At 35.5% G+C, this 15,425-nt stretch overlaps 1 protein-coding gene across 6 annotated transcripts in view; it reads right to left on the bottom strand.

The window, feature by feature from the left end:
* Positions 1-10,263: 10,263 nt before the first annotated feature.
* Positions 10,264-15,425, bottom strand: part of LOC125224747 (fasciclin-1) — a 112,512-nt gene continuing 107,350 nt past the window's right edge. For 4 of the 6 annotated variants that reach the window (XM_048128190.1, XM_048128191.1, XM_048128192.1 and 1 more), the window contains 5 exons: positions 15,001-15,012; positions 13,958-14,178; positions 13,492-13,654; positions 11,691-11,838; positions 10,264-11,092 (listed from right to left, as the gene is read on the bottom strand). In XM_048128190.1, the coding sequence (XP_047984147.1) occupies positions 10,899-11,092; positions 11,691-11,838; positions 13,492-13,654; positions 13,958-14,178; positions 15,001-15,012 (738 nt within the window). In that variant the 3' untranslated portion in view covers positions 10,264-10,898. The remainder of the gene's footprint in view (positions 11,093-11,690; positions 11,839-13,491; positions 13,655-13,957; positions 14,179-15,000; positions 15,013-15,425) is intronic. The other 2 variants (XM_048128193.1, XM_048128195.1) reach the window with 1 other exon arrangement.

Below are 15,425 nucleotides of genomic sequence, written 5' to 3'. Positions count from 1 at the left end.
TTTTGTTGGTGCAAGTGGCCCTTACAGAACAATATTTTTTGTTGAAACATAATACCTAGTTCTTATGTAAATGTATATACATACTTTCTCCGTTTGTTAGGGTTCCGTAGTCAACTAGGAACCCTTATAGTTTCGCCATGTCTGTCTGTCCGTCCGTCCGTCCGTCCGTCCGCGGATAATCTCTGTAACCGTAAGCACTAGAAAGCTGAAATTTGGTACCAATATGTATATCAGTCACGCCAACAAAGTGCAAAAATAAAAAATGGAAAAAAATGTTTTATTAGGGTACCCCCCCTACATGTAAAGTGGGGGCTGATATTTTTTTTCATTCCAACCCCAACGTGTGATATATTGTTGGATAGGTATTTAAAAATGAATAAGGGTTTACTAAGATCGTTTTTTGATAATATTAATATTTTCGGAAATAATCGCTCCTAAAGGAAAAAAAAGTGCGTCCCCCCCCCTCTAACTTTTGAACCATATGTTTAAAAAATATGAAAAAAATCACAAAAGTAGAACTTTATAAAGACTTTCTAGGAAAATTGTTTTGAACTTGATAGGTTCAGTAGTTTTAGAGAAAAATACGAAAAACTACGGAACCCTACACTGAGCGTGGCCCGACACGCTCTTGGCCGGTTTTTTTTATATATGGCCCTTGCCGACTCCATATTATAATCAATTACGGGTATCTAGTTACGGACGTACATTTAATACCTATCTGCACAGAATTTATAACTTACAAATAAGAATACTGAAAATTATAGTTCCACTAAAAATAAAACATAAATATAAGCACAACTATGAAAAACTATTTCAACATTGTAGAGTATTAAGTATATTTAATAAAGTTAAACTGGCTGTGATTTTCGAATATAAAGACGAATTAGGAAAGCTGGATAGATACAATAGATAGACCGACCAACCTCCGGCGCTTGCCCGACGAACCTCACTTCAGAGTCCCAAAAACGTATAATGAATATGGCAACAGAGTCTGGACTTCATACCTACCAACTACTCTAAACAGCTTTCCTAATAAAGTATTAAGTACATTAAAATAAGACATATTATAAGAAAAGAAATGCTAAATAATATTGATGATGATGAACAAGCAATGATATAGTACGTATATAATAATATTAATAATAAACATTAAGATATAAGAACAGGGGCTATATTCCTCTGCTGTTGTCCTAGTTACTACAATCTTAGATATTAAAGATTATTACTAGGTTTAAACATTTGAAATAATTACATTTTGAAATAAACAGTTTTAATTTTAATTTATTTTTTTACATAAATATAGACGGGTACCTAAAGCAACTTTTCTAGCTAATATTTTGGTAGCGGAGAAAAAATAAAAATAAAACGTCAACTCAGTTAAAATTTTTGCTTTTTAACCGTCGCCTCATATCTCAAGAAGGACGGTTATCAAGTCGTCTGTATGTTTTTTTTTTTTATTTTTTATGTTTGTTCCTCGATATCTCCGTCGTTCCTGGACCGATTTTGAAAAATTTTTTTTTGATTGAATGTATATACATACAGATTGGTCCCATTTTTCTCAGAACCCAGTTCTGATGATGGGATCCTGGAGAAATCGAGGGAACTCCTCAAATCTGAAAGGCATACATATGGTGATTTTTGTGTTAATAAAGGAACAGCATGCATTTAGGTACGGAACAGTGACATTTGGTGCAGTGGAACTGCTGATGATGGCCAGAACGGAACTCTTCAAATCTGAACGGCACGCTTATAGTGACTTGGGTATTTTTATACGAACAGCATGCACTTTCGTACAGAACAGTGACATTTGGTGCAGTGGAATTTCTGATGATGGTCAGAACCGAACTCCTCAAATCTGAACGGCACGCTTATAGTGACTTTGGTATTTTTATAAGAACAGCATGCACTTTCGTCCAGAACAGTGACATTTGGTGCAGTGGAACTGCTGATGATGGCCAGAACCAAACTCCTCAAATCTGAACGGCACGCTTATAGTGACTTTGCCATTTTTATAAGAACAGCATGCACTTTCGTCCAGAACAGTGACATTTGGTGCAGTGGAATTTCTGATGATGGTCAGAACCGAACTCCTCAAATCTGAACGGCACGCTTATAGTGACTTTGGTATTTTTATAAGAACATCATGCACTTTCGTTCAGAACAGTGACATTTGGTGCAGTGGAACTGCTGATGATGGCCAGAACCAAACTCCTCAAATCTGAACGGCACGCTTATAGTGACTTTGCCATTTTTATAAGAACAGCATGCACTTTCATCCAGAACAGTGACATTTGGTGCAGTGGAATTTCTGATGATGGTCAGAACCGAACTCCTCAAATCTGAACGGCATACTTATAGTGACTTTGGTATTTTTATAAGAACAGCATGCACTTTCGTCCAGAACAGTGACATTTGGTGCAGTGGAACTGCTGATGATGGCCAGAACCAAACTCCTCAAACCTGAACGGCACACTCATAGTGACTTTGGTATTTTTGTAAGAAAAGCATGCATTTAAGTTCAGAACAGTGACATTTATTTAGTTATGTTTGTTAAGCATATGTTTTGAAGTCAAAGTTTGTCAAGCTTCGATTTCTTATAATATAATCGGATTCATGAGGAATTGAGGAAACTCCTCAAACCTTAACGTTATACGTATATTCATTTGTGTTTCCATCTAATAATTAAAGCATTAAAAGCAGTTTTAAAAAATACTTACACATTTCTACATAATCCAACATTCGCAAGTAGCTTTCACCAGAACCCGAAAGGCGACGGTTTTTTTTTTCTTAAAAATTATGTTTTATCAAATTTAAATTAATTTGGGTAAATACATGTACTTATTATATATGTAGGTTTAGACCTAAATTGCTTTATCATTTTCTATAGGTACTTAACAGTGAAATATTTTATTAAGATCTTGATATCTGAAACTGTACGTTGCAACTTTGAAATCGGATTTCCAATAGATACAGCTCTGCTTAGTTATCTACTCACCCGATTCAACTGAGATTCACCGCACGCTAGACTGACTCTCTTGCGGTAGACTGCACTGTTTCACTGCCGATATTAAAAATCGGCCACACAGTTATCTTCCACGGGAAAATCGTCCAACAAGGGCCACGAAACGAACGGAAATAAAATTCCGTTTCTCGCTCCTCTGTAAACTTAGATAATAAGAATACTCTTACAAACTCTGTGATTTGCCAGCAGCGAGTTTATCGTAAATTCACTATTGTTGTCGTTCAATTTTCCATACGTCTATACGTAAGTGCGAATACAATACTTGTCTATTCACAAGGAAAATACGAGTTGTTTATGAGAGAAACACAACTTGGATAAGAACATAAATAATTCGTGAAAAAGGATGGCACACAAACATACAAAACTTCATAGTTCGGGAGGAACAGGTTGAAATATTGAGGGCGCAATCTTCATTTATATAAATTTATCTTGGTTCAAATGAGGGTTGAAAATAAGTTGACTAACCCTACTCAGAACGGGCTTAAATGTGTTGGCTTCTAAGAACGTTGTAACATTCACGTCGCGATTAACATTCCACTGGGCTCTAACCCAGTCAGCTTTTCCTTGGGGATATTAACTTAAAAGTATCTCGTATGTAAATCATAAGGTACGATTGATTTATTGGTGCTGAGTGAAATGTGCTCTACTTACGATGCTGACATACATATACTTACTCAAAATTGTATGAATACAAGGTGTTTGAATGATGTTTTTTGTTACCTATTTGCTGGGCTCTAAGGCCGGTTTAGATGTAAACAAAGCGCTACTTTCAAACAACTAGGTTGTAGAAGTAGTGGTAGTAGTAAACTCTTTATTGCACAAAAACAAAAATCACAGTAATTACAGTGAAGAACAGTAAAAAGGCGAACTTATGTTAAAATGTAAGTGAATGTGAGAATAAAGGGGACGAGGTTGACAAATGTGTGTTTGTAATATTTGGGCAAGAACCGATTGATTGGTTCTATTGGATCGATTCTAAATAAGAACCGATCATACCTACTGAGATTGTACGAACGCTAAGTTTCGTCCTTAAAATAACCTTGTAATCAGGATATATATATTATTATCTTGTTAGCGTGGAAGGTAACATATTTGGGGCTCGGAATGAGCGGCAACAAACCGCACATCCCGCACTGTCGGTAGGTAAAGGCTCATTTAGCTGGCGTGCGAACTCGCATGCGATTTGAGACACATTGTATCTATTGCGGACTATTGAGGTTACATTCTTTTTTCGCTGGCCGATCAGATGCTTAAACTTATGCAACTATAAATATACATTCTTACACAATTTGACTGAGTTCAAATACCAATTTATGTGGGTATATATTTATATAGAAAACATCCATGAACTCAGGAACAAATATCTATGCTCATCGCAAAAATAAATTCCCTTACCGGGATTTAAACCCAGTAGTACCTAACTGAGCCGCGGTCCTGGACAGGGAGCATTACTCGCGAGGACAGACCGGTCGTTGCGCGTTGTGCCGGTCGTCAAAACTCGCATATGAGATCTCGTCCCGTCTAAATTAGTCCGAAGGCTACGTGTTTCAATTAGTGGATCGACGCTTTTATTGAACACTTGCACGTTTAAAAGCTTAGTTAGCCATTTCGTTGGATAAGTTGGCGGATTTATTGAATTTGAATGAGTAGGTAAATTATATCATCATTCTCCTTGCGTTATCCCGGCATTCGCCACAGCTCATTGGAGCTTGGGGTCCGCTTTGACAACTGATCCCAATATTTGGCGTAGACATTAGTTTTTACGAAAGCGACTGCTATCTGACCTGCCAACCCGAAGGGTAACGAGGCCATGTGGGGATTTAGTTATTCCGGTTCCCTTACGATGTTTTCCTTCACCGGAAAGCCGACTTGCAAATATCGAATAACATTTCGCACATAATTCATATTCATATCATTTATTGCATACACATGTGTTTATAATTGTTTTTTTTATAGATTAGGTCACAACATGCACTCGGTAGGGTATAGCAACTTACATACTTTCTTAACATGCTTATTGTAATAAGAATTACATTCATTGCTTATTTCAAATTTAGATAGGTACTAAAAATGACAATTATTCACTACATTATACACAAAATTAATTAATCAAAAATGTCGGTAAAGAATTCGTCCACAAAATATTTAAAAGCATTTTTGTTGTAAAAGTGACTTGATGCTTTTATAAAATAATTGAGATGTTTCCTGTGACTTAATACTATTAGGTAACTTACTTATTATAAATTCTTTCTAATTTCCGCAAAGCTCATTGGTACGAGCCGGGGTTCGAACCCGCGACCTCCGGATTGAAAGTCGCACGCTCTTACCGCTAGGCTAGTAGCGCTAACGTAAGTAAATTGTACCTATACCTACCTACTTATTGTATTGCTACCTACGGGGTATTGCTAGGCTGCGTTGACGGGAGCAGCGTTACTGTCAACTAGTTGAACTTTCTCTATTCTCCTGGGAATTTTTGTTCGAATTTTGCAGTCTATTTTGAAGTTTTATATCTAATTTGAGAGTTCTTACACAAAGATCAAATTAACATGTCTAACAAAGGTATCGACCGGTACTTTTCTTTCATTATTTTGAGTTATTATCAGAGATCGGACGGATTTGCGACGTTCTTAGTGACTTACGTCATTTTAATGACTTTTAGTATGAGATGATGCACAAAAATCCGATCTCTGGTTATTATGTAAAGCTTAGTAGAGGTACATTAAGTAAACATATAAATTAATCCTTGATCTTCGACCTAAAAGCCCGCAAATCACACGAGAGAAACACGCAGCTTGATTCCTATCCATCAAGGGATTACAATAAGAGCCCCGGTCCGTCGTCGCGGCCTTGCGGATTAAGCATCGCCTGTCTACCTACCATCCTCCATTACTTACCTTTACGTATGCTCCACTTGAGAAGGGCAAATAATTCGTGCTTGTAATAATAAATAAGCGGGTATTCTTTATTTTTAAGTTATTGAACTTTTACCTGTGTGGTAACAGGTTAGTAATGTAACCACCCTTTTCCTCCCGTGGGTGTCTCATCTTATCTATTTTTAGAAGCCTGTCATAACAATATTACAATTTCGGTTCGTTCAACCTCACTATAAGTGTAATGGGCTCTGCCTACCTGTTTATAGTGTTTATGGAATACCAAACGTGAGTTTCTGTACAGTCAGCAACAAAGCTATGAATACAGCCAAATTTCCAAATAATAATAATATGTATACTGAACTGTATTTTATTGCTTGTATATTGAGGTGTTTATATATATATAGTTGGCACTTTGTCTGTATTTAGTTATTTACAGCCTGGTTGCTGACTGTACCTACCTATTATTATTGAATTACTGATACTGTTCATCAAATCTTTCAAAGTCATTACCCATTATTAGATAGTACCAAAAATAATAGAACGGAAAGATATATAAATCAATCATGGCTTCAGAACTATATAACAACTTTTCCATTGTATTTCTCGGAAACGTTCTTATTTGTTATGTTACTTCAGTCAACCTCAGTACTTTTCATATTGAGAAAAACCGAAATATTGTGTTTCCGTGAAACACGATGACGATGACGGTAGTAAAGGTTTATTCACTACTTCATGTGTACTAGCCTGGAAAATATAACAAGTTTTGTAAACACGAAGATAAAAATACTGGATACGTTACTAGTGCTAGCTTGTTTTGCTTTCCTCAAAAAAACTAGCTTCGTTTGTACCGGCCCTCACTGCGCCCAGGGGCGGCTCACTCCGCGATTCTAACGCCATGTTAGAAGTACATGCCGGCGGCCACGAGTTCGCGGCCCATTCAGTGGTGACGACCTTCGCGCGGCGCAATAGAAGTCAATGTCGGCTGCTTGCGAGCGGTCCGTTTGTTAATGTAGGTAAGAATTTAGAATGGCGGCATTTTGTCAACATCAGAGTGAGCCTTGTACTTGTACTATTATGTATTCTGTGCTGCGCCTCCCGTACAGAGGGTAAGTTGACAAAGTTGAAAAATAGACAGTATGGTTAGCACATCATGATGGCGCGAGAGTATATCAAGTGTATACCACTGCGAGATACACTACCCGTCCTTATGTCATTATCATTAATATAATAGAAAAGAGGGTATCTATCCGCAGCGACATACTCTCATGCTAATCATGTTCTAACCCTACAGGTAATTATGAAAAAGACATAAGGTACAGCGGGTCAAATCTCGACTGGGGGGCAAATCTCCACCGGTTATAGGCGTGTTCAGTGGATACATGTAGAACTCAACATCATAGTGTAGGTAATAATGGAAAAAATGGATTAGTTACGATTGTCCCCCAGTCGAGATTTGCTCCGCTGTACCTTATAAAATAAATGCAATTGTTATTTGTAGGTAAATTCTTTATTAATTCAACACGTACATTACTCGTCACCTCCTAATTTGACATATTCCAAATACGACACGCCTCCGATGGAATCCTGTGCCGCCGCTCACCAAATATTTGGTACAATATTTGGTCACAGTATATTGTCTGGGGTATTTACGTCCCATAACGTTTAACTACCATTTTAAAAATCCGCTGTATACAGGTATATAGTTCAAAAGGTAATACTACGACTTATGATAATGACTACATTTGATAGTTTATTGTAGTTAACAGTAAAATCTTATTCAATTCATACAAACTGGAACCGGTTGAAATAGCATTAAGCTTTGGCTTAAAAACTTACCTATTTGTATATTATATAAACCCTATAAAGCGAGAGATTATGTTTTTATCAGTATGTTAGATATAAACGGCAAAAACCAACAAATACAAATACTGTAGGTACCCTATACCAATGTTATCTTCTACCTAAAGATTTTATTCTCTAATAAATGTTGCCTTTTGCTTCTTTGAAACAACGAATATATCTTATAACTTATTAATGCATTTATATGTAAGAATAAGAAATAAAATCGCATTTCCCAGGAAATATACCATCGGTCGAACTAAAGAAAGATATTTATTTTAAATAAATACGAAACTCAATAAAGCAAATAGCAACATTTTTACAGTAAAGTATTTGATACCATTCATTAGCATTAGGTGTGATAATGTTTTTATTTTCAGTCGCATTCAAGTAATAGCTAATAAATTAGAGTACGATAATTATAATGGACTATAATTAAACTTACACAAATTATTTACACCTGCTTATAGAAAATAAAGATTCACAATCGCACCGTACTGTAAGCACACCCATTACTTTCAATAATAACTACCTAGAATTTTACTTCTTATTTAATATAATATTAGCAATTTAATAAATATTGGACACACCCATATCCATTAAATGTTTTTAAATATTCCCGGATTCAACGAAAATTGTCTTTTATTTAAGCATTATTTTACTACTACAAATTTGAACAAGTTCCAAACTTTTAAAAGTTTCAAATTATTGACAGAACGAAAAGGCGACGATAATATTTTTGTCATGGAATGATAACATTAATAAATTTGTTAGTAATATTTAAATACACTAAATAGATTTTTCAGATAACAACTTGGAATGTAGTCTATGAAGGTGCTAAGAGTAAATAATATTTGCTCTAGGAGATAGATTTAAATAAATAAATATTTAATTTCCAAAGAAGGCACGATGGACCAAACTCTCAAATAAAGTAAATCATTGTATTCGTTTTAATAGTGAGATATAAAGAACTTGCTCTCAATATAATTAAGACTTTGTTACTTATACACGTGAAATTGTCATTTTATGTTGGTCATTTCTTGTTATTTATTTTATTCAAAAATCATTTAATTACAAACATACATAGTAAATTTATCCAAAATCAAATATGACTGTGTTAATTGCTTTAATGTGGCAGTTAAAATATATTTTAATGCACAGTACCCTCCATATCGTACACAATTTCAAAAATATACAGTCAAACCTAAGGTAACTAAGTTTCTAAATCTCGTAACTATAAGTATACCAATAACTACCACACATCTGAGATACCATAATGTACAAACTCTTATATTAAAATTAATATCTCACTAAAGTTGAAACCAAAACAATTAAAATAAAGCATACAACAAGTTCAACTTGTTGAAATAAGCTGTAAATATTACAGCTTTAAATTTGGCAACCAAACAAATCTAATGCGATTTTGAAAATGTAATATTTAAATACACTAAATAGATTTTTCAGATAACAACTTGGAATGTAGTCTATGAAGACGCTAAGAGTAAATAATATTTGCTCTAGGAGATAGATTTAAGTAAATAAATATTTAATTTCCAAAGAAGGCACGATGGACCAAACTCTCAAATAAAGTAAATCATTTTATTCGTTTTAATAGTGAGATATAAAGAACTTGCTCTCAATATAATTAAGACTTTGTTACTTATACACGTGAAATTGTCATTTTATGTTGGTCATTTCTTGTTATTTATTTTATTCAAAAATCATTTAATTACAAACATACATAGTAAATTTATCCAAAATCAAATATGACTGTGTTAATTGCTTTAATGTGGCAGTTAAAATATATTTTAATGCACAGTACCCTCCATATCGTACACAATTTCAAAAATATACAGTCAAACCTAAGGTAACTAAGTTTCTAAATCTCGTAACTATAAGTATACCAATAACTACCACACATCTGAGATACCATAATGTACAAACTCTTATATTAAAATTAATATCTCACTGAAGTTGAAACCAAAACAATTAAAATAAAGCATACAACAAGTTCAACTTGTTGAAATAAGCTGTAAATATTACAGCTTTAAATTTGGCAACCAAACAAATCTAATGCGATTTTGAAAATGTACGTACTTGTACCTACTAGTATACTTACTACTCTGTACACCCAACGGAGTGCGTAGCGATTGCTTGTCAAGTAATACTGTCCCTTCCTATAAATAACATGTTTTACTTTTTTTCCACCACACTTATTGTTAAAGGCTTACTTTGCTATTCGAAAACAGATAGCAAAATTGCATTTTATCCACAAGAGTGCAAAGTAATTTCATACAAATTTTAACTTGATGTCTTAAACTGGCTGGTAGAATTTACCTATGAATGATGATTTTGAATCATAAATATTGAATAAATTGATAGATTTGATTTAATTTGATGTTTTTAGTTATATTTTGTTCAATTTCAATTTCAATTTCTTGAAATTTTAAATTACAATTTTTGAACCACACGCTACGCTCGCGGTTATATAGTATTTTGTATCAATATTACGTGCGGTTAAAACTACTTTGCCCCTTGTAAAACAAATAACTATTGAATGCCCACAAACTATATCTAATCGACCAATAGATACGAGTGATCTACATAAAGTTTCAAGTTACAGTAGAGTTCATAAATATGTGTAAATTTCTTCACCTTAATTCGTTGCAATATGATGGAAAAATGTACCCATATTTATGTACTTGACTGTGCAATCATATTTTTTTTGTCCCACTCCGGAAGGTTAAATTGAAATCATATCGAATTATATAATGAACAGCTAGTGACATGGTGACCATTTAACGCTATGTAAAAAGTTACTAACTTGACTTTTTTAATTATAGAACTTACCGCAAACAACAATAAATTACTCCAATTAGGTAAAGATTAATTAGAAATCGTCAGGTGGCACGCAAAATTCACTAATTACAAAAAATATTTAAATGAAAGTCGACTTCAAAATGGTTCACTATGACTTCCATGTGAAGGTAATTAATGAGTTTTGCTTGTCATCTGAATAATTCGAATTTCAGTGTTCGCAATAGGCTCTCTGGACTTTTCTCGGCCTTTCTAACGTCTGTTATTTTTCTTCTGAAAATGGCAGTGGAAATCTTTAAAATAATTGCTTTGTCACGAGCTGTCAAAAATTAAATTACCTCAATAGATTACTGAAGGATTGTAATAAATATCGAGATCAGTATGATCGCCGCGGCGCGCGCAAGCGGCGCAGCGTCACCGGTGGCTCGCACGTCGCTCTCCAAGAGGAAGGGCTCGTCGATCACGTGGATGATGCCGTTCGTGCACTCGACGTCCGGCCGGAACACGTGGATCCAGTGCCCGTTCCATTCCACGTAGTAGTCTGTGGACACGATTTCAATCAGTTGAACTTTTACGGCGTAACGATGAAGACGTGTGTAGGTACCTAAAGGCCACGGAAATATGGTTGCACTTTTAAAGAGGAGCAAATCGAAATATTTTGTACAACATTTTTTGTTTACGTTTTTATTTAAGTAGTCACACAATATATGCCCGTGTAGTGACGGGTTAAGAATTTCACCACCCTCTTTCTTCCCGTGGGTGTCGTATAAGTTGACTGTGGGATATGGGTTAAATTATGGCGTAGACGAGAGGCTGGCAACCTGTCACTGCAATGTCACAATTTCGTTTTTTTTTCAACCCCTTTTTGCCAAGAGGGGCACTGAAACTTGAGCTAGCTCATGTGCTTTTTCTACACCTTGGCTTGGATACAGGCGTGATTGTATGTATGTATATGTACAATATATATGAACTAAAAACTAAAATATTGTTCCATAGGTACTAAAAGAGAAAAAACACCGGGCCTTTCTGAATTGAGGTGACTTTGAACTTAGCACAGTTTTTTGATGCCGAGTAAAATATCAATAACAAAGCCATCACGAACGAATACCTGATATGTGTTTGCTGTTGAGTTTACTCACTTTTGTCAGACTCCTTGACACGCAGCCGCAGTGGGTCGCGGCTGGTCGGCATCACGAAAGGGTGCGTCTCGTTGGCGTGAAGCTTCAGGTCAGAAATGGTGTAAGAACGGCTCGCGCGGATCACGTGCCTCTCCAGAATTTGTTTCGTCTGTGAAACAATCAGTGTTATATTAATATGGGCTATCTTAATAGACTTATTTTTGGCCGGGAGTCATATGCTTACCAAGGAACCATACACAGAAACTACGAGAATAAGTAGTGTGATGGTATACAGCACGACCACAGATGATTTTATTATTTCTGTTGCGGTACAAATTCACGAAAAAAAATGTAGTTTTTGTACTTACTTTAAAAAAAATGTACCCTTATGGTTTCGGAGTTTTGACATAGGGACCGTGGTCGTGCTAGGTAGGTACTCCCTGTCACGACCACACTATATTTAATGATTTTTTTAATTTCTGTTGCGGTACAAATTCACGAAATAAATGTACTTTTTTGTACTTAACTTTTTACAAAAACACCCGCATAGGTCGGAGTTTTGACATGGGTTGTGGTCATCCGTGGTCGTGCAGTATAGTATCACACATTAAGTACCTATACTAAATTACAAATCTAAATATGGACAAACAAGTTACTAAATTCTAAGACCCACATCGTCATAAATATTTTACCCTAGATTTCCTATAGTCTCCGTTAAATTCCTTGTGAATATACTTATGCGTGTGTCCGGGACTCCGGGACAAGGAAACTACATTAAACTAAACCCTCGCGTTGCCTTAGGCGTAAATATGCCTCCGCATTTTCGGAATGTCCAAAATGGAAATACAGGAATGTTAAGTCGTTCACCACGACAATTTGCATTCGGGGTCGGCATGTCCATACCCTTTCTTATTAAAGTCATAAAATGTATGGTCTAGGGACTCGCCAAATTTATCGATAGTTTAGGTTTAGCCGACGCGTGAATGTCGGAAAACGGACGCTACTGAAGCCATTCGGACTATCTGAATGTGTTCGGTCATCGTTAGCGCGCTTTCGCAATGTAATATCAGAAATTCAGTATGAAGCACGTTCGTTACCGGTCAATATGGAGACATGAATTCTGAATCAAAGCTAAATGAGACGTCTGTTATTAGAGTTAACTCGGTGAGAATCGATTTTCATTTTAAGCCCGGAGTGCGAAAGTTTGTATTACGTTATGTTTTGTGAGGAACTTTTAATGTGAATCCGCTGCAACGGCTTCATGGACACAATTTGTCCTCGTTTTGGGTCGTATCTGGTTCAACACCGTCCAACATGTCTCCATTGCAGTTGCGGTGAAACGCAGCGGGCATAATGGGGAATTTTAAGCTATTAAAGCTAATCAAATAATAACGATTTATATAAAATAAATCAAATAATTATTTATTGTGTGAATAATATATATAATTATAATTTTATTTTTTATTGAAATCATTATGCTTATATAATTAATTTATGAGGGACATGTAACCTAATTTTGACATTGCCAGTAGCTTCTGATATTTTATTTTATTGCATCTTCTTTTTATTTTATTTTATTATTACTCGTTTTTCATAATTTTTGACATGTTTCCCATGATTTAATTAATGCTTTATTGTTAATGTGTGTTATTATTTGATGTTAATTTTAATTTTTAAATGGTATAGTTATTTTATTGCGTATTTTGTCACTAATGTATGAGCCATGTTGCTTGATTTAAATAAATAAATGAAATGAAATAAATATAAAATATTTTATTTTATGTGATAAAACAACAACTAAATTAATGAATGTGGGACTTACGTAATACCCAAAGTCCATTTTAAACAGCGCTTTGAATGCCGAAGGGTGTCGGACTTGGAACTTGAGCCAGGCGTGGTCGCGAGGCACGAAGTACGTGTACCGGTGTTCCATGTCGTTCAGTTGCGTGTTGAACATCTCCCGTTTGCCGAGGTTGTATGTGATGCTGCGGGAAATGAAGACAAAGTTAAATAGTTTCTTGTTGCTATGTTGTCTAGAAAACCCATTATAAAACTTGTTGAGCCACTCATTCGCATAATTTTTGGTTATAATTGTAGCTAGACCTCAAAAATTCCCATAAAGTTAAGCATTTTATTAAGTACACCAAAAATCTGACACAAAGGTCCCTATTTAAGTAGGTAAAAACTTGCGTCCCTTTATTTTCACAATTTTATGTCGAACTGTAAAAAAAAACGGTTGATGAAAAACGTAAAACGTGTTAAACGTGTAATAAATATGTATGTCTTACTTCAGCATAGGATCAGTCTTCAGCTTCTCAAATATAGTAGTATAAGGGACGCCCAGAACTCTGTCAATGATGTGAACGAAGCCATTTGTGGCCGCGATGTTGGGTAAGGTCACCGTGGCGTTGACTCCGCCCCCCTCCACGGTTAGTGTCTGGTTGTTGTTGTGCGTGATCACGTTGAAGTACAGGTACTTGCGGTGCATCGCTGTCGGGGCTTGGTAGATCTGGAACATGGATATGTCTTAGAGTCTCCCCAAATCTATTGACGCGGAATCGGACTCCTCGTTGTGAAGTTTGGGGAAACCCTTACACACGAGTCGTCGTACAAACTTGGCTCGGTAAGGGGCCAACAATCACCAACTAATTTACTGGGTTCCTTGAGAATCATAGTGTTATTATACGATCTTATTCGTTCTTGAACAGTGCTTTATTTTGTATCCGCTAGGTAAACTTACGAGGAGTAGCACAAATAGTGCTGCCATCATTTTTTTTTGTTTTTTTTTCTAAGTTTAATCTGATAGAGTAAAATTAGTTGTAATGCGGCTGCCTTGTGGCTATCGGAGACTTCAAGTCCACTGTAAATAGCGCCACTATGTTTCTCAAGGAGTCTATTAGGTTAACTGCTATAGGCTTGATTTCTTATAGGTATTTTGTGTTGAGTTGTCTCAGGGATACACAAAAACGCTGTCAATGCCATACCTACATTGCACAATCAGGGGAACAGCCTTTCGAAATTGGACTCTTGACTTTAAATTGGCACAAAAAGTGGCATACAAATAAAACATCTACGTACATTGAACAAACGACCATTCATCTCATGCATCTAATTTAATTCCAGTGAGCAATTTAATAACAAATAATAAACAAAAAAATCAACGCATATTTTCATCTAATTATTTTTCTTATTAAACGATTCTGATTTTCTTTTCTTAGAACATGCTGTCTCTAACATTGACAGAGCATCAAAGGGAAACGATAGTACACAAAAGCGTTGGAATAACTGTTTTTTGTTCCGACAATATTAAAATGTTATTCGTTACACGTACAGTTCCTGGGAGCTGTGTCCGCGCAGCAGAACCACAATGAAATATAACACATGAGATTAATATTAATAATAAACTTAGAGATTGCACACCGGACTGACTATCTGGCCTGATCCGGGCGGATTTCGTCCGTAATCCAGACGGATCCGCCTAAACCAAAACCGGCTTTCATATTTTTCTAGCTTTTTGCGTTATATGAGAAATAAAAGATATGTATATTTGAATGTTGAAACAAAATAGAAAAACGTATTACTTAAAAGTGTAACATTAAAACTCTCACTATGAAAACAACATTTGATATGCAACCATTTGTTAAATAATATTACCACAAGAATCATCTTAAATCAGACGATATCGTTTGTTTTTTGTTGTGTTAAACTAGTTCTTTCCATTCGTTATCATGACGTCATCTAAAACCCATATCATAA

Source organism: Leguminivora glycinivorella, chromosome 3, assembly GCF_023078275.1.
Source record: "Leguminivora glycinivorella isolate SPB_JAAS2020 chromosome 3, LegGlyc_1.1, whole genome shotgun sequence".
Lineage (NCBI taxonomy): Eukaryota > Metazoa > Arthropoda > Insecta > Lepidoptera > Tortricidae > Leguminivora > Leguminivora glycinivorella.
The sequence above is the reverse complement of the archived record's forward strand: the minus strand, read 5'-3'. Positions and strand labels throughout refer to the sequence as shown.